We start from the raw sequence: 21,006 nt of genomic DNA, 5'->3' as shown, positions 1-21,006 counted from the left end.
TTTCTAGTAGTCTTTGTCGAATTTGGGGGTTCATAATTCCACTTATAAAGGCATCTCTAACGGCTTCATCTCGATAAGTATTTCCATCTATGGCACGAAAATTGCAATCCTTACTTAGAAGTTTAAGCTCTTGTAGATACTTGTCTATGTTTTCTTCTTTCTTCTGCTTGCGGTTTGCTAGCATGTGTCGAGCATAAATTTCATTCTTCTTAGGATTATAAATAGTTTGCAAAATTTCAACTGCTGACTTAAACGTGGAACATTCAGAAATATACTCGTAGACATTGTAAGAAAGAAAATTAATCAACACGTTAAGTTTCCTCTCTTCAGTAACTTCTGAGTCAGATATGAAATTTTCAAGTGTCCTGAACCAATGTTTGAATGCTCTACTTGCAGAAGGATTTTCAGGATTAATATCAAACCTGTCTGGTTTTAAAAGTCTTTCCATTTTGATTTTGATTATTTAATTATCTTGATAAGTTTAAGTTTATTAAATTTGTTGTGAATAACTGAACCTTTTTAGAAAATAAGGCTTTAATAAACTTAAATTCTTACATAGCTGGAAATGTAAACAAATCTCTAATACAAACAAGTAAATAAATACTTCAGCTGATTACTCACTCACTCACTCACTCCCATGGCCATTTATGCCCAAGGCGGGATTTGGCCGCACCAACAACTGCTTTCCATCTCTCTCGATCTTCTGCCTCTTCCACTTCTGCCCCCACTTCTCTGACGTCCCTGGAAACACTATCCCACCATCTCTTCTTGGGCCTTCCTAATGGTCGTTTCCCTTCTGGCTTTCCTATACTTGCTTCTTTTAGTAGTGAACCTCGTTCTCTCCGTAGTGCGTGTCCTGCCCACCTTATTCTCCTTGCTTTCACGTGTGCTACTACATCATAATCATTGTACATATTCCTTATCTCCCTATTATGCCTTTTTCTCCATTCCCCATTTTCTTGTATTGGTCCATATACCATTCTTAAAATTTTGTTTTCAAAAACAATCATTTTGTTTTCTTCTTTTTTATTTAAAATCCAAGTTTCAGCTCCATATGTTAATACTGGTCGAATTATACTATGATATATTTTTATTTTCGTTTTATGTGAGAGAATCTTTGAAGTCAACAATTTCTTACAAGAATACATACATTTATTGGCCTGAGCAATCCTATAATTTATTTCCATTTCTTCACTATTGCTGCTTGATATAATTACCCCTAGATATTTAAATTGTTCAACAACTTCAAAAGTATGTCCATCTATACTAATTTCATTTGTCCTCACTTCATTTGGCTGTCTCGTGAAGTGTATATATTTTGTCTTCTCATCATTAATCTTTAGGCCCATTTTTTCTGATTTTTTTATGAACAGTCTGGTTAGCTCCTCTAGGTCATTTCTGTTTTTGGACAGAATTACTACATCGTCCGCAAAAGCTAGGATGTTTATTTTTGTTCCCATTTCTAAACCTATATTTGTTTGTCTTACTTGTTGGAGGGCCTCTTCTAATGCTATGTTAAATAGTATAGGCGACATTCCATCACCTTGCCTTACGCCTGTTCTTACTTCAAAGCTTTCTGATAACTCTCCATCTACTTTTACTTTGCATTTTGATTCATTCAAGGACATTTCTACTAGTTTTATTAGTTTTCTGGGGATCCCAAACTTTTCCATCTGCTGATATATTCTTCCCCTGTCAAGGCTATCATAGGCCTTCGAAAAATCAATGAAAAGCCCATGTACTTCTTTATTGTATTCCCAGTGCTTACTAATAACTTGTTTAAGTATGTGAATCTGGTCCATTGTAGATCTCCCTTTTACAAATCCTGCCTGGTGATCCTCTATTATACTACTTGTGTATTCCTCGAGTCGCTTTTGAATAATCTTTGATAAAACTTTATATCCATGACTGAGCAAAGATATTCCTCTGTAATTTCCACATATTCCTTTGTCTCCTTTTTTATATATTGGCACTATTATAGATTCTTTCCATGTTTTTGGCATTTTTTCTTCGTTCCATACTCTACATATTATATCATGGAGTTTTTCTAGTGTAGTCCTGCCACCTTTTTTAAATAATTCTGCTACTATACCATCTTCTCCAGGAGATTTGTTATCCTCCTGATTACTCCTGATTACTCAGCTGATTACTAGAGACAGGAATTCATAACACCGTCCCTTTTCATAAATTTGCATTCAAACTCAACAATCTCAATTTAGTAGGCTAGGGAAAAGAACTGTCGTCCCCACAAAACTTCCTCTTTTCGCAGGGGGGGTGGATCCCGCTCTCTGCCGTGGTTGGTTCGGGAAATTCAGGGTGTCCGAGGTGCCAATTACAACCGGGATGGTCTGAACCTTCAGCCTTCCACATTTGGAAGCAAATCATCCGAAGGTTCCCTCACACAAAAAAAAAAAAAAAAAAAAAAAAAAAAACACACCTATGATACCCTTCTCCAACCTTTAGCAAAACTGTTTTTTTTAGGGCTTTTCGTTCCTTGAAGGGGGGGTGGTTGTGACGCATAGCGGCACGCTATATTTCTTATAGTGTCAGCGCTTCGTGTGGCAGGGCTGCATGGCGAACTCGTCAGCCCACCGCGAGCAAGCGAACGGCTTCCCCCACCGACCTTTCCCAACCTTCTTCCCACCGACCTTCCCCAACCCAACCTCCTCCCCACTTCACCGCCAACGACTACCAAGAATTCCCACAGAAGAGCTCCTCGCCCTGAAAACTCATCTTAATGGCTAAGTTATTAGTATAATTATCGTAGTAGAAACTAAATTAATATGTCAGGCTAGTTAGCAACGAGGGGGAGGCCTACAAGGGTCCTCCGACATTTGAAATGTAGGAATTAGGAAATTTACTGGTCGAGCCCTTCAGGCTCGGACCATTTTCGACATGATTAGGGCAACACGTTTTCACCAGAAGTTTCCATAATTCTTTTCAATAAATTGTTAGGCATTTCCTATTTAAGTAGTTCAATTACCAGTCAATCATTTTCATTAACAGTCATTTTCTAGATCACAAGTTTTGGAAGGATAGTTTTTAGTAAATCAGTTGTATTAGCATAAATCAAAGCTGGCTATGCAAGCTTCCGGTCTGGGTAAAAGATCTCCGTCCTCTGGTCCCCAACACGTCTTTCATTAATTAATTTGGTAGCAGAATCAGCACACTTAATTTAGTTTTACACCCCCAATCAATCAGCATCAATCAGATGACCCCTCAACGGCTACACAACATACTAGAATAACTCCAGCAACTAGTGATAACGTGAATACGCCGACTAGTGCTAGGCCTAGGCCTACTGCTAACCTCTCATCCAGCTCGAGGAAAATAAAGAACTCAAACCTACCCACAGGCTTTGTAAGTAGTGACAAAAATGTAAATATTATTGTAAATATAGAACTAATGTCTTCGTTAATACAACTGAACTCCAAATGTAAGCAGTGTGACCCAACAAACAGCCTTGAAAAGGTTGTTGCTAGTTTACACTAATATTTGATACGCTGTCTAATAGTTTACACATAACCGTAGACTACGATTTCAGATCTAGTTTGGCGCATAGGCTAATCTTGAATTGTAAATATTGTAAGTTTCATGCCCACACAATAACCTCTAGAGCTATTTGTAATACATATGAGGTAAACACAAGGTATATATATGCTCTTAGATCAATTGGCAAAGGACTGGAAGCAGGAAAATTGTTTTCAGCCGTAATGAATATGGCTCCGCCTTGTAAGAAATATACCAAGTCCTTGCTTAGAGCTGCAACTGAGGTTTGTGGTGCTTTCACTAGAAATGCTACTGTTGAAGCTATAAGAGAAAATGATGGTAACAGGGATGTGGCTGCCTGCTTCGATGGTTCTTGGCAGAAGCGGGGGCACACCTCGTTGAATGGGATTGTAACAGTGACTGCATTCGACACTGGTAAAGTTCTCGACTTCGAATGCCTATCCAAGTTTTGTACTGCCTGTGTACAAAAATCGAATACACCACGACAGCAACAGATACTGCACAAAGAGTCAGGTCTCTGCTCTTGCAATTATGTTGGTTCTAGCGGTGGGATGGAGGTTGCTGGAGCTAAAGCCTTATGTTCAAGATCAGTTGAAAAACTTGGCCTGCGTTATACACGCTACTTAGGGGACGGCGACTCCAAGGGTTTAGCTGCAGTATTGAAGGATAAGCCATATGGTGAAGATGTGCCCATTACAAAATTCGAATGTGTAGGCCATGTTCAAAAAAGAGTTGGTACAAGGCTGAGACGGCGCAAGGCACATAAAAAAAATCAAATTAGCTGACGGTAAACCTCTTGGAGGAAAAGGTCGGCTGACCAACGTTGAAATAGACCTGATCTGATGTATTGACGCTTATGAGGTCGTAACTTTGTGCATATTCTTGTTCATCTCGCTCTACCGATTAAATCTAGTTCCCACATGACAGATTTCGCCAAAAAAACTTTTTCCCACTTTTCCCTGGTTTTCCAACGTTTTCTTGAAAAAAATCATTTATCGGCTTGCCTGACATAGGTTCTTTTTCTACAGAAAATGGATGGTGGCAGCATTCCTGAAGATGATGGCAACATTGCTGAAAACCTAGATGATTATTACAGCATCAACATTCCTGAAGGCCTAGACGACTATGACAACATTACTGAAGACCTAGACAGTTATGACAACATTCATGAAGATCCAGACTACTGTGACCATATAGAAAACCATGAAGATTCTAATAAGAACAAATGCAAGAGAAAAGATGCTGATGATAGACAAAATCTAAATCTTCAAAAAAAGAAGCAAAAAGTTGCTCCGATTTTTATAACACAAACCAAGCAATCTAATTCTACTTCCATCAATAAATGTTCTCGTACTAATGAAAATGAAATCCTCCCATCGACCTCACAAATTCAATCCCCATCCCCACCAATCCAATTGATAAGAAATACAAATCCTCTATGGAATTACTTTGAAAAACCTAACAAATTTGAAGGAAAATGTAAAATTTGTCAAAAAATTTTAAAACAAGGGACAAGTGGAACGACATCTTCATTAATCAAACATTTGAAAAGTCACAAACAAAGTTATGAGAGCTATACAATCGAAAAATAAAAATATAAAGAGCAATCAAAGAAAAGTCTACAAATACCAACAGACAAAAAAATTCAACAAAAACTACTATGGCATTGGCATTCCTAAGTGGCCTTTGGACTGTAAAGAGCAAAAGAAAGTTGATGGGCTAGTCTCTACTTTTATTGTGCAAGGCCTGCATCCCTACTCGATTGTTGAGGAGCCAGGTTTTAAACGTCTTATAAATGCTGGTTTTCCAAAATACAATCACCATAGCAGAACAACATTTTCAAGATCAATAATACCTAAATTGTACTACGAAGAGATGACAAAAGTAAAATCAATTATAAATGAAGACTTACCCTACCTAGAAAGTCTAGCGTTTACTACGGACGGATGGAAATCTAGGAGTGGTGACTCTTATTTCTCTCTCACATGCCACTACATAGATAAAGATTTTAATAGTAAAAGTTTCTGCCTAGGAAATAAACTGTTTGAGGAAAAGGCTACTGGTGAAAACATCTCTAATTTCCTAAAAACATCTCTAATTTCCTAAAAACAGATATGTATAATTGGGGATTGTCTGAAAGAAGAGAAAAGGTAATACCAATTTACATGGTAACCGATGGCGGAAAAAATATTGTCAATGCGGTTAAACAAACCTCGTGGGTTCATAGAGAATGTTTCGCACATAAACTCCAGCTCGTTGTGGAATCTGCAGTTAACAGTGACACAGCAGCTCAAGAAATGCTGCAAAAGTCACGGTCTATTGTAGGGCATTACCATAAGAGCAATGCTGCAACATCAAGATTAAAAAAAATTCAACAACAACTGTCAATGAATCCAAAACACGTAATACAAATGGTAGACACCAGATGGAATTCCGAATTCTTAATGCTTGAAAGGCTTGTTGAGCTCAAAATTGCGATAAACACGGAACTGGCAACGTCACATCACTCAATATCTATTTTAAGTCAAGATGAATGGGGTTTAGCAGAAGCTTACATTGAGTCTCTCAAACCAATTGAAGTGGTCACAAGAATTATGTCTGCCGATAAATATCCTACGTCTTCTATGATTATCCCAGTATTACATAAAATTGAAACAAAGTTAACAAATATAATTGCTTCGGGCCCAAGCAACAAATCAAATGGTACAAGAAAAAGTGTATCATTTGCAAAAAATCTTCTCAATTCCCTGAAAACAAGATTTCCACTATACAAGGATAACAGTATTAATCAAATCTGTACAGCTCTAGATCCTCGGTTTAAATGTGTTTTACTTGAAAAGAAATTGATTGTAAAAAAACTTGCACAGCTTGCTGAAACCATTTACCAATCGATGAACCGGATGAACCATTCAAGTGTGCAGCAGGCTGATGTCTCCAGAGAAACCCAGCCTTCATGCTCTAAAGAAAATGACATTTGGAGTGCTTTCAACAAAGCAGCATCCAAACAAATGCAACCATCTCTCAGCCCAGGAATTCAGGAAGTAAATGCTTACTTTCAAGACGGCCTTGTTGAGAAAACAGTAAATCCTTTTGTTTGGTGGGAGCAAGCTTCCTCCAAATATCCCATCCTATCTAAATTGGCGCAAAATTACCTTCCCATACCTGCAACCCTGGCCAGTAGCGAACGACTCTTTAGTGCAGCGGGCAACATCATTACGCAGAGAAGAGAATCTCTTACACATGAACATGCTGAACAGTTTCTGTTTTTGTTTAATGTTTATAAAGACTGTTCAGTATGGTTTTGTAAATATGTTAATTAGTAGTCTCATCGTCAATCATTAATTTTATTAACATTTAATTAACAGTGTGCATAGGTTTTCAACATTTATTTGTGTGTTAGTCACTTATTTTAAGTCTGTAAAATGTACTCTACTCTACTCACACACACACACACCACGGCAATTCCCCTCCCCCACATTCTCCTTAAAATCATACGATGCCTACGTCATATGGCGTGATCTATCTCTGTCTCTTTCCCTCTCATGGAAAATTAAAATTTCCCCACCATGATTTTATCCAGTTAGCGTCTAAAACCTTCCTCGATCGGACGTATGTGCCGCGCCGCGCCGGTTTTTCTGGCAATCTCTCGGTCTTTTGACCACCTCGTGGTGGAAGTGTCCCCACTTTAAAACCTCTATATCTTAATCAGTGAATAATAGTACTAAATTCCCCATTTCGAAGTGTGTAGTGCATCTGAACTTCCAGATCTTCTTGTGTGTCCCTCTGGTGAGCTCACCCAAACCCCATTCCCCCTGCTACTTTCCAGTGTTGGATTTTCTTATTGAAAGGTATGTGACACTGTTTTTTTTCTACTCTCTATTAACCCTCATATCGAACATTTTGGTCCTTCGAGCCGGATGTGCTTTGAATCACGCTTTGGAAACCTGCCACTTTGCAACTTTGAACTTTGACTCGGCGTCCTTTGAAAAGCCACATGTTTATTTTTCGTTATTATTTCACTGAACTCAAGTCTCACACTCTCTCTCACAATTTTCTGTGCGGTAAACACTAATTTTACTGTCCATAAACTCTGAACATTTTGTAGTACAAGTGCTTATTGAAATTAATTATTTCGTTTTGGCGCAGAGTCGCCATTTTTTCTTGGTTGCGTCGGTTGTACATGAACGAGGGAAACGACGCTTCCCCCTCTTTGCAAATCAACTTGAACTGTATTGGACGATATGCGCGCCTGCGCGAACTTCGTTTGGTGATCGTATCGATCGTGAACGTTCTCCCCCCTCTGATCGATCAGCTGATCGACCGAACTCAAAGCGCATCAGCTGTGCAATTGATGTGAACGTTATTCCTTTTTTCTCCTTCCTCTCACAACAATAACAACAACACATATGCCTTTGTCAATAGTTTAATTAATTATAAGTGTATGTGTGAATTTTGATTTATTGTTGATACTAGGCCTACTGTCATTTATTGATCATAACGTAATTTGTTACTGATTTTGCAAATTTTTATTTGTTTTTATTTCTCATTTAATTATATTTCAAATTAATATGCTAACTCCTCTTGTGATCATATATGCTGATTGTGTTTAAACAATTGTTTATTATTAGTTGTTCTCTCGTGTAATACATTTAATCCTTGACTGCTAATTACACAATATTTAGTGGCCCTTTCACTATTGACGTTTCTTGTTTGTTTTGTTTATTCTCTTGTCTCTGAGTAATCATAGTATATACTGTTTGTTAGGTGCGTTTTGTTGTTCTGTTAAACAGTTAATTAATAGGACTCAACTGATTTAACTTCACTGTTGTAAATGACCTAATTTTACATTTGTATATTTTGTTAATTATTGTTCTATCGTCAAATTACTTATTTAGTTAATTGAATTTAAGTAGTTTATGATCTATCTATTTAGAGCACACTTTATGTATGTAATACCGATCACTGAGATCATGAGCGTAGCTGATTTCCGTTCATAGCCTCTCTAGGTCAGCTGTTTCAGATAGTCAGCTGTTAGTGCAAAGCCAGACGGTGTTCATTGTGGAACATCCGGAACCGACTCGAACTACGGCATTCCATTTAAAAGCCGTACAGCTCTATAAATCCTCTGATATTTTATTTTCGCTCCTCTAAATATTCGTTTGACAGCTCTTGAACACAAATAGTGTCCACTTAACAATATTAAATAGTTGTTAATTTTTCATTTATGTTTTCTATTTGTCACTGATTGTACATAGAAGAAGCTAACGTAAAAACATTTTATAGGCTAACCACTGTGTATAAATACGTTTGAATACAAAACAAACCATCACAGTAATACATTTATCCAATATTGTTAATGAATTGTTAAAACTAACGTTTCTTTGTTAACAACATTGCTTAGCATTTATTCATGTTTAATGCTTATTATAACTTTTTTTATTTTATGGTTTCATCATTGTAGATTTTTTAACTTATTGTAAGGTAATTCACAACCTAAACAATGCCTGGACCAATCAAGTTTTCCACTTATGAACGCTCCACTGCTTTAATCAAAGCAAGGTTTGAGAAAATTCTCACTGCAGTAGAAGCTGTATCTAATCTACCCCCTCCTCTCAGCCAGGTCAACTTAAGAACCTTAAGTAGTTATGCGAAAGAAATAACTAAAAAACGTGCTGACTTTGAAGGTAACCTTCAAAGAGTTCTTGAAGGTTTGGCCCCTGAAGAAGCTCCAACCTCACAACTCTCTACTGATCAAGATGATATCAACGATGTTTATATCAAAATTCAAAGCATTATTGAATCTTTGAATCCAATTGACGAACCACGCACCCCTTCTCCCCTAAGGTACTACTCACGTCTTCCGGGCTCTCTTAGACTCGGGAAGTATGTGTAATTTTATTTCTGAGCGTGCTGCTCATTTGCTGGGTGTCAAGCGCACACATTCCTCTGTTCAAATAACAGGTATTGCTCAAACGGCTACCTCTACCCGAGGACTGACACACCTGACCTTAACCACTCTCTCAGGCCTCACCATGGTAACTCAGCACCCCTTCCTCATTTTAGATAGGATTTCTAAGGATTTACCCAGAGCAAAACTGACCCCGGAAGTGTTCCACAAAGCCAAAGCCTACACACTAGCTTACCCTACGTTCCACTTACCTAGTAGTGTAGATGTTTTGTTAGGTGGAAGTTTATTCCCACAGTTACTCACTAACGAAAGTCATTCGCTTGGTCCCAACCTCCCTCATGCTGTAGGCAGCCATTTTGGATTCATCATAATGGGACAAGCACCATGTACGTCAATCACTCCTCTTTCAACACATTATTCTGTATCCATGCTCTCTGTCAATGACACAGAGTTACATAACTCGTTGCAAAGGTTCTGGTTGCAGGAAGAACTACCTCCATGCAATAAACGGACAGCGGAAGAAGAACTTTGCGACAAACATTTTGACGCCACTCACGCTAGAGATTCAGACGGACGTTATATTGTCAGCCTTCCATTCAAACAGGCTCACTCCCCTCTTGGAGCTTCTAAGCTTGCTGCGGAGCGTAGATTTCGCGCACTGGAACACAAATTCCAATCTCAGCCTAATTTCTCGGAACTTTATCATGAGTTTATGAGTGATTACCTCTTAGCAGGTCACATGGAAAAAGTTTCTACCATTGACTTATCTCAACCTCATTATTTCCTCCCTCACCATGGGGTACTAAAGGAAACTAGCAGTACCACAAAGCTACGCACAGTTTTTGATGCTAGTGCACAGACTAGCACAGGTATCTCTCTAAATGACGTCCTTCTCACTGGACGAAAACTCCAAACAGACATTTGTGACATTTTACTTAATTTTAGAGTCCATAATGTTGTTTTTACCTGTGACATACGGCAAATGTACCGACAAATTCGAGTCCGCCCAGAAGACCAGAATTTTCAGCTGATCCTATGGCGTGAAGACCCCTCTCACGAGCTTGACATCTACAAGTTGACAACAGTGACCTACGGCTTAAATAGTTCCCCCTATCTTGCCATAAAGACCTTGGGACAACTGGTGAAGGATGAAGGTGAAGCTTTCCCTGACGCAGCCAGATTCATCATCTCTCATTCCTATGTTGATGACATTATCACAGGCTCCGTTGACGAAGAATCAGCCCTCCAACTCCAGGGTCAACTCATCGCCCTCCTGAAGAAAGGTGGATTCGAACTCCGGAAGTGGTCGTCAAATTCCCCTCGCCTACTGGAAGCAGTTCCAGAAGATCATCGTGAGACACCTGTCATTTTGCAAGATCCAGAGCAACCTCATTACTCCATCTTAGGACTACACTGGTCACCTACTACGGATTCCTTCTCCTATCACTTGGACCTACCCTCCGGCGCTTGCACTAAGCGTCAGCTACTCAGCAACATCACCAGGATTTACGACCCTGGTGGTTTTTCTGTGACTTTGACATGGACTACTCCTTCTTCAGATCTTCATGTTGGAGACCTCATCCTACTTCAGGAGTCATCACCCCCCTTCAGTGGCCCCTGGGACGCATCACCACAACACATCCCAGAGACGATGGTATAGTGCGTGTAGTCTACGTGCGCACCAACCATACCGAAGGCCTGTCTCAAAGGTCTTCCCTCTTCCTATAGACTAAGTGTCTTAGACATGCCGGCTTGTAAACAATAATTTTTTTTGAAGCCTACAATGCTTCAAGGCGGCCGGTATGTTCAGTATGGTTTTGTAAATATGTTAATTAGTAGTCTCATCGTCAATCATTAATTTTATTAACATTTAATTAACAGTGTGCATAGGTTTTCAACATTTATTTGTGTGTTAGTCACTTATTTTAAGTCTGTAAAATGTACTCTACTCTACTCACACACACACACACACACCACGGCAATTCCCCTCCCCCACATTCTCCTTAAAATCATACGATGCCTACGTCATATGGCGTGATCTATCTCTGTCTCTTTCCCTCTCATGGAAAATTCAAATTTCCCCACCATGATTTTATCCAGTTAGCGTCTAAAACCTTCCTCGATCGGACGTATGTGCCGCGCCGCGCCGTTTTTCTGGCAATCTCTCGGTCTTTTGACCACCTCGTGGTGGAAGTGTCCCAACTTTAAAACCTCTATATCTTAATCAGTGAATAATAGTACTAAATTCCCCATTTCGAAGTGTGTAGTGCATCTGAACTTCCAGATCTTCTTGTGTGTCTCTCAGCGTGGTGAGCTCACCCAATCCCCATTCCCCCTGCTACTTTCCAGTGTTGGATTTTCTTATTGAAAGGTATGTGACACTGTTTTTTTCTACTCTCTATTAACTCTCATATCGAACAAAGACAAAGACTAAAATATTCCATTTACACGGATTAAGAACAGTTTTTTTAAAGTAATGTAAAATTATCTCATTCACTTGGCACATTTTGAAATGTGCTAAACTTTACACTCTCAAAAAATGCTCTTGAGATAAAGATCCCAAAAATTTAGTTTTTATTTATTATTATTTCAAAATAATACGATGTACTGAATACCACTTGCGTTGCCAAAGAACACAGTTATTATTATTTGAAATTTTTTTATTTATTTAAACAATATTGCACATTGTTTATATGTACTGTATTGTACAATATTTCATTTGTTTGTTTGCATTTATTTTTGTTGTTTGTTTTGTTTGGATTTATAAATAATTGATATGTAAATAAATATGATATAGGCTACTTTTTCATATGATGGAGAGTATTTGTTCAGTATAGTGTTAACAACATAAATTGATTCTCTGTTAAATGGCCAATTTTGTTTTTATTTTGTGAATGAATTATCACTCTGTATTGCAGTGAAAATTCGTATTTGAACATGAGGTTTAAATACCAATACCAATTGTGTTGCCAAAGAACACAGTTATTATTATTACTTATTTGAAGAATTTATATTTATTTTTGCACATTGTTTATATGTACTGTATTGTACAATATTTAATTTTTTGTTGTTTGTTTTGTATGGATATATAAATAATTGATATGTAAATATGATATACTTTTTCATATGATGGAGAATATTTGTTCAGTATTCTTATATAAAACGTTAGTAATATTAACAACAAAAATAGATTCTCTGTAAACTGACCATTTTTTTGTGATGTGAATGAATTATCGCTCTGTATTGCAGCGAAAATTTGTATCTTAACATGAGGTTTCATTAAAACAAACTTGTACGAAGGTATATGTCATATGTTGCAAACATGAAGTGTGGTGAGTCCTTTACCGCAGTTTTACGGTAACTGTACTGGTACCATCAAAGTAAGGGTTGAATGAAATATAATCTCAGCTCCTTAAAGTAATTAATATTAAATTGGTTAACATATTTAACTGTACTTAACACATAAATGTAATTTGTCAAACCTTCGTGAAAATGTTCTATGGTTAGTTTAAACTTACCACTATGTTATTAACTTACTATGTTATTAACTTACTTACTAACTTACTATGTTATTAAGTTTAAACTTTTTATTTTCTTGCTTTGGTTTTGGCCTTTTGCCTAGCCTCTTATTTCAATCTATTATCCTACAGTAGGTTTTGTCTTGTAAAATTAAAAGTAAGGAGAAATTACTTTTAGTTATGTTTATTCTTATTCATATTTGTTTGTTTTAAGAATTAATGAATAAAAGAGTTCATTTTAGTACAGGATAAATCATTCAGTTGTTTTTATTCCAATAGATCTTAGTTATTGCCAATTGCCAGGGAAGATTTGGGCAAACAAAACAAAACATACATACAATTCTTATAATTCTTATTCTTTGTTTTACATTTATATGTCATATTTCTAATTCATCATGTTATAATATTAATAAATTATAAAACCATTTTATATTTTTATTTTATTATTTACAAATCAGACCCCTAATAATAAAAAATATTAAACTACAATTAAGAAGTAATATTTTATTAACATAGTAACATCTTGGTCATTCTCATTCTGTGATATTGTTATTGTTGGGGGCGGGTTCATAGGGGAGAATGAGACAATTTTACTATGGAGTGAAAAAGAAATTAATACTTAAATTTACAAAATATATCTTAAAATATAGGAACATGTCAGAATAATACCAATTTATTAGATGAGTGAGTATATACAAAGTTTCTTATGGTTGAGTCCGTGGGTTTGGTGGAGATGTCTGGTGAGTGGCTGTAGACTGGAGCGTGGAGTGAGATCACCAGGGGCGGACAGTCTTTGAAGGGGCGAATCTTCTCCAAGAGTGGTAGATAGGATATTCCGTAGCTGTTCAGGAGGTCTTCCAGTTACAACACTTTATATTAAGTATTTTATTTTCACAATTACATTACACTCTCTAGCATTTAGAAGGAAGAGAGATCTTGAGCAAATAATTACATGTTAAACGTTATTAGTTTACTCCAACAGTCAAAATATAATCCACTATATACATATTTAAAAAGAGAATAAACAAGTAGGACATGCTGACTGTGGGTTAACTAATACAAGAGTGGACAGTACAGTCTGGAAAAGTAGGTCAGTTAAGATATATAAGCTATCTTTGGGAATCCTTAGTTGAAAATTCAAATATAGGCTTAACCAAAGCTTAAACCAAACAGTTATTGCTTTACAGCACTTAACATTTCAAGAATCCTCTCTTGACCAAATTCTAAATAATATAAATGATGACATATTATGTCTTAAAGATTGTCGAGTTCCGAAAGACATTGTCTTTCGGAACTGGTTAAAATATTCAGAATCGATAACAGCTGTAAATATGAGATTCGGATTCGATCCGGGTTCGATAACAGCTGTAAATTTGAGATTCGGATTCGATCCGGATTCGGTAATGGCAATAAATTTTAGATTCGGATTCGACCCGGAACTAATTTAAGTATTCGGATTCGATCCGGATTCGGTAAATTCTGTACAGCTATGATTCGGATTCGGATTCGAACCAAAATTTCTGGATTCGCACAGCCCTGAAATCATTATTCGAAAATGAATCATGGCTGGAAGTTTATCAGGCACCAGTAGACAAAAAATTTGATATTTTTTTGGACAGCTTTATGTACTACTTTAACATAGCATTTCCAAAAAAAATATAAAGAAAAAGGTTTATCAGAATAATAATTTGGTTATCGGCCCAACTAAAAGAAGAAATGAGTTAAATAAAAAAAAAAAAAAACGAAAGACATTAGGAAAAAAAAGAACAAAAAAATAGAACATATAAAGTTCCTCATACAATGGTCAAACAGAAAAAGATTAAATTTGTGTCTTACAGAGATTTGAAAAATATCAACATAAAACAGTTCGTTGAACTCGCATCGGTAGTTGACTGGGACTACATTTCATTCATCTTTTACTTAGCATAGGAATAGGCCTAGGCTTACACTACATCAACTAATGATAATATTTTACACCATTCTTTTATGAGAGCTTATTGAATATGACAAATACCAGTACAGTCTACTGCAGTTTAAGTTACCTAATGGAAAATTACCTTTTTTATGTTTTCCTAATCGATTATTATAAGTAAAATTGCATAATGGCGTTTTATTTTTGCGTAAATTTACTGTTTTCCCGTAAAAGGGTTTAAAAGTGGTCGATTCCAATTCTCAAAGACTTGTCATTTAAATGGAATACTGTTGTAATTTATGTTAAAGGTTGTATTATTGCCTACCAGTATTTCAGGATTTTCATTTTTCAGCTGCAATAAGAATGTTTGCTTCCAGGTTATACGTGAAGATGGCCAGTTGAGTATCCTTAAAAATTTTAACAAATTGAAAACCAAGTATGGGTAGGATTTGTTAATTCAATCCTTAATCGATGCCCATAAAGTAAGGATAGTCCACCAGTCAGATTAGATCAGACTTCGAAAAGGTGGACACTGGCATTCCACAGAACATTGAGCAGCAGCAGATCTTTTTTAAGCCTATACACTTAGGCCTATAGAGTCGATGCTTTCCACTCCATTGATGTTATCAGCCGCACCGATGGATCTCAGAGACGCACTCGACTTCTTCAAGTCCAATAACCCCACCTACACCAGAGTTGACGGCTTGTTGATGGAAGTACCTTATTTAATCACCATGTTTGAGGGAGTAAAATCTCCATACGGCGAGACAGTCGTTGTGATCCTGGAGGGTCAAGCCGGAGACGACTTTTATCCGCGTGCGTATCTACCAAGACGATTCAACGCTGCGCTGGCGCTGAGCAATACAGAAATCGACCCCTACAACAACGGGTTTGGTGACCGTCTTGGTTTGGTGACCGTCTTGGCTTGGTGAAAAGCACGCAGCCCGGGGAGGTAGCAGATACACACCATTGGAGTTTTTAAATATTTTCATGTAAAGCAAGAATCTGTTAGACATATGCAGCCTTTATACATTTTGATAGTTTTTGTAAGCATTACATAGTAACATTATAACGTATGCAATCGGTTGTATTTATTTACATGTACCTTAACCAAAATTATACTTTAGTTTTAAGGAAAGTGTTTGATCTCAATACTAAGAGTTTGAAGTGGTCACATCCTTTCTCTGCCATTGTGGCAGGACTATCAGGTAGTGGAAAGTCAGTGTTTGTTTCGATCATGTAAGAGAAATGTGCGATACAAAATTTGTTAAGATATCCTGGTATTATGGTACTGGAGGCGGTGCAGGTAATACTTACGCTACCAAAATAAACTACATAGAAGGACTTCCTAATTTAGAAGACTTTGAAGGCAAAGATCCAACACTTGTGGTTATAAATGATATGATGTGTGAAGAAAAAAATGCAGTAGTTGATATATTTACCAAAGGATGTCGTCATAGGAATATAAGCGTATTTTTTATAGCTCGAGATATTTTTCACCAGTTGTAGTGGCAGAGAGATATCATTAAATGATCTTTATCTGGTTTGTTTTATAAGTCCTAGGGATTAAATGCACATTATAGGCAGATACATCCTGAAAATCCAAAGTTTATAGAGGAAGCATATACCAATGGTACAAGTAAGCCTATGATGAAAAGATTTTGTGTACATACAAAAAATGAGAGGAAATAACACCTCCATTCACTTTAATTGTCAACATGGTGTGCTTGAATTAGAAATATAAAACATAAATTAATTAAGTCTTGAGAACGTTATTATTAAACAAAATCTTTATCGTGATTTTGTTATTATATATAAAGTAAAATGAACGAAATGGAATATAATTATTTAATTTAATTTAGTTATAATAAGCATGAGCTTATTTGTATAAAAATTATTAATGATCTAGTAGGCCTTATAAACAAACAAGATAACAACAAAGAGGTGGGTTATATAGTTTACATACAAAGGATATAATATGATAGTTTATAATTTTGTAACAATAATTTATAATTCTTCTTCAAACACGAACATTTCATTCACTAGACGTGATTATAAATCTGCTCATGGATATAAATAAAGATCACAGTAAAAATGTGTTACCTGTAAGGCTGTTTTCTATAGAAAGTGTATGTGCGCTGGATGAACCTGCTCTGGGGTCTTGCGATTGACGTAATATTTTGATTTGTTTGACGTGGTTCTGCGGGAGGGGATGTCAATTGCTGCTGCCGTAAAAACCTTTGGAATACCCAAGTCCTCACTACAAGATAAGATCAAAGGTAAGTACGGTATCCACGCAAAGTCTGGTCGACCACATGTTCTGTCCAGTGAAGAAGAGAATTTGATAGTGCAGTGGATGGCTCAGATGGCTTACCGAGGGTTTCCCGTAAATAAAGACCAACTGATATCGTCGGTTACAAAATTTGAGAAAGACCTGTAAAGGATAAACCCATTTTGTCGCCTAAATTCCTGGGGAGAAATGGTACTCGTTGTTTTTGAAGTGGCACCCAAATAGTTTCTCTGCCCACATGCAACTCCTCCTTTTAGATGTACTTATTCCCCCACCTCTTTACCACACTCATATCTTCCCCCACTACGTCTATCTATATCCCCCACCACTTAGGGTGGGTATAAATGAGAGAGCATATTGGTTAATAACATCATTCTGTTGCCAGCCTGCAGAAAAGCAATGGACCGCTGCTTAAGAAAGACTACCAAGCCAATGAAGCCAGTGGCAGGCATCAAAAGATCTAAACTTCAGGAGGCGTTGACTGGAGGTATTAAGAAGACGAAATCATCAACTCCTTTTGAAACCCTTGTCAACAAGACTCTGTCGCAGCCGGGATCCTCTTCTTCTGCTTTGTCTGACGATGCAAAGAAAACAACTACAATATCTACTCAATCTTCCCAAGAGCCTGGATCTTCCCTTGCCACCAAGACTCTGTCGCAGCCGGGATCCTCTTCTTCTGCTTTGTCTGACGATGCAAAGAAAACAACTACAATATCAACTCAATCTTCCCAAGAGCCTGGATCTTCCCTTGCCGCCAAGACTCTTTCGCAGCCAGGATCTTCTTCTGCTTTGTTTGAAGATAGATTGAAGAAATCTTCTTCTGGTAACACTTCGTCGAAGAAACGGTCTGATTCATCGTCTTCCTCTTCTTCTTCTTCGTCATCATCTTCCTCGTCTTCTTCATCGTCCTCGTCCTCTTCTTCTACGTCATCGTCCAAAAATCAAACAATTAAGTCCCCTCTATCCATGCTTCTCTCTCCCATAATTCTCTTCCTTGCTATCTCCTATTAAATCTCCAGAAAAGCCATCCACTCCCAAACGTAAGCCGTCTCCAAAACCTCAACCACATAGCCTAACTCTTCCTAATTTAAATTCCTCCTCGAACCAAATGCCTGACATAGATTCTCCTGAAATTACCATTCCAAAACCCCCACCCAAATCCCTCCCTGCTGCACCCACCGTTGTTAGAAAACTCTTAACTAAAACTGAATCCTCAAAAGAATCCCTTCCCTCCCATTCAAACCCTTCTGAAAAATTGGTAAAACTCATGGCCAAACGACGAGCTGCATTTAAGCCCAAGCCACAATGTTCTTATATTTTCCAAAAAGGGGTGAAAAAAGGTGAGCGTTGTGAAAAGTCCTGCTTTTCTGATGCTAATGTGTGCAGCCTCCACACTAAGGGGAAAAGCAGGATGGTACCCACTCAACCTAAAATTATTAGCAGCAAACCTGTCGCTACCAATCCTCAGTCATTTGAAAGACCATCAATAATCGTCAAAAGCCAGGCTCAGGAAAAATCTTGTACATCTGATCCAACACCGAGCACCTCACGTGTTGTTGTGATAGACAAGATTTTGCCTAGCCAACCACGAACGTCAGGCTTTGCTTGACCCTGTCGTCCACCACAAATTCAAGCGAAAAAAACCAGAATTGATAGGCTACCCAAAAACCGTAAATTCGAAATTCTACTGATGACACCAAACGGTGAAGTCATTTTAAGAGAAGGACATGACAGGTTCCGACTTAAATTACCCAGAGGCATGACCATCCCGAATACAACCCACCGATACTATATAATTCGTGATCGGTCTTCGGGATGGGCATCTGTAACATTATAAATTGGTTTAGTTTCAAACTGATCTTAATTATCCTCTAAATTCTCCTTTAGTATGCAAAAATTGGGAACGCATTTGTTATAGCCTAACAAATGCGTTCCCAATTTTTGCATTTAAAGAGTGACCTTGAGATTTTGGAAATAGATTATTTTAATCAGAGATTTCCATCTAATTTACTCATAAAACATTAGAATCAAATTTGTCATATCCTAACAATGTGTTCCCAAAGTTTCGTGTATAATATTTTGACAAAGTTATTTTAGAAAACATATTGATTGTTCAGGTTGTCCAATATTACATCAACATTTTTCTATATTGTAAAATTAACTATTCTAAGGACATTTAAAAGATATATTATGTTTATCTCGTGTTTTGCAAAGATCTTCATTGCCATTCTGTATAAATTAAGTGTAACACTTTTAGGCTAGGCATATTAGGAATATAAGTGGCAGTTAGCGGAAAGTTTAGGTACAGTCCTAATCATCACTTGTCTTTATATTTTTTGGGTCGCTGAACACGAATATGAGGTTTGCTGACAGATATTTTGCCCGGAACATTGTTTTTTTTTTTTGTGAAAAACCTTAAAATCTTGGCACTTTTTTTGGTTTTTCGGGCAAATCTCTGTAAGTATGGGTTTTTGAGAAAATCCTGCTATGTAAAATTAAAGATGACAAAATTTACTACAAGTTTCCTATATATTGTTTGTTTCTACGACGAACCGTTTCGCCACTAGAGCACACTAAAAAAGGCCAGAATTACAAAAATTTAAAAACATTGCTAAATGCAGCCGTTTTACATTAGGTTTCCATGGAAACAACCCATGTTACGATAATTTTAACTATTTATTCATGATAACAAACTGAAACACACTTAAAAATACCCCCGCCACAGCAAACCTGCAGACTAGGCGAATTTCCATTTCCCTGATTGGATTTATACTAAAATGTCCCCTTAGAAATATCACATTTATTCCCCATTTAAATAAAAGTTTAACGATTACCTAGGTTTGATGCAACAGGGAGGGTAAAAAGGTGTTTTTTTTGTAAAATGTAATAATTTGGTATGAAATGAATGCATTTTCCAAATTTGATCAAAATATGTTCATAAACAAGCAAACTACAACAGTTTACTTAGTCTCCATAAGAATAAAATGAACATTTTAAATTTACAGATTTTTGAAATTTTCTCCGTAACCATTAGGCGCATAACAACGCTTTAATATACTAAATTATTTATTTTTTTAAGCTCTACAAAATGGTATGGAAAGAAATCGCTAAATTTTAAGTTTATAGGGTCAAAAATACGAAAAAACCAATTTTTACCCCATAAAACCCACCATAAATCCCTGTTCCCATAGTCCGATCATGCTGGTCGCGAACTCGTTCGAATAGACGTAGGTTTACACGTTTGTCCCGATTTTCATCAAAATCGGATGATTTTTGTCGAGTTCTCGCCCTAACGGACACATATATGAATTTTCTCTTGGGGCCTCAAAACGAAAAAGTAAATCGGTCCCGGGTCCAGGTCTTACCATGAGTAATACGGTAATAACTTATTCCCTATAGGGGAAATTCACTAATAAACTAACTAGTGTGTCTTCTGACCACAATGTGTTGAGGTATACGGGTAAGAATTCTCTACTTTCATCGCGTTATTCGCTATGGCAAGTGGACACGGTCTACTCGTCTGAATTTGACGTACCAAAGTTAAAAGTTATCTACAACTCTTTTATTGTATTTCATCCTTTTTTCTACAATCACTATAGCAGTCAACCCGGTGACCAGCAACATCCCTGTGCTGAGAAAATAAATGGGGGTTTTGTGGGAACGGCTAAATGTTCCAGCAGTCAGTCATACATCTTGGCATAGATTTTTCAAGTGTGTTTCAGTTCATTATCATGAATAAATAGTTCTAACTATCGTAACATGGGTTGTTTCCATGGAAACCCAATGTAAAACCTTTGTAAAACGGTTAGGGTTTATTTTCATTTTTGGTTTTGCCCAGCATGATCGGACTATGGGAACAGGGATTTAT

At 37.0% G+C, this 21,006-nt stretch overlaps 2 protein-coding genes across 2 annotated transcripts; both read left to right on the top strand.

The window, feature by feature from the left end:
* The first annotated feature begins 9,395 nt into the window (after nucleotides 1-9,395).
* Nucleotides 9,396-11,078, top strand: LOC128984394 (uncharacterized). The gene has a single exon (XM_054403711.1). The coding sequence runs from the start codon at nucleotides 9,396-9,398 to the stop codon at nucleotides 11,076-11,078; it is 1,683 nt and encodes a 560-aa protein (XP_054259686.1).
* Nucleotides 11,079-17,060: 5,982 nt separating this feature from the next.
* On the top strand, nucleotides 17,061-18,149 carry LOC128984393 (uncharacterized protein DDB_G0271670-like). The gene is made up of 2 exons (XM_054403710.1): nucleotides 17,061-17,127; nucleotides 17,524-18,149. Exons 1-2 carry the CDS (start codon nucleotides 17,061-17,063, stop codon nucleotides 18,147-18,149), a joined length of 693 nt encoding a protein of 230 aa, XP_054259685.1.
* The last annotated feature ends 2,857 nt before the right edge of the window (nucleotides 18,150-21,006 follow it).

The sequence above is a fragment of the Macrosteles quadrilineatus genome, unplaced genomic scaffold (genome assembly GCF_028750875.1).
Source record: "Macrosteles quadrilineatus isolate MER2022 unplaced genomic scaffold, UCM_ALF_1.0 Scaffold_2__2_contigs__length_208266976, whole genome shotgun sequence".
NCBI lineage: Eukaryota > Metazoa > Arthropoda > Insecta > Hemiptera > Cicadellidae > Macrosteles > Macrosteles quadrilineatus.
This window is presented reverse-complemented; position numbering and strand designations above follow the sequence as displayed.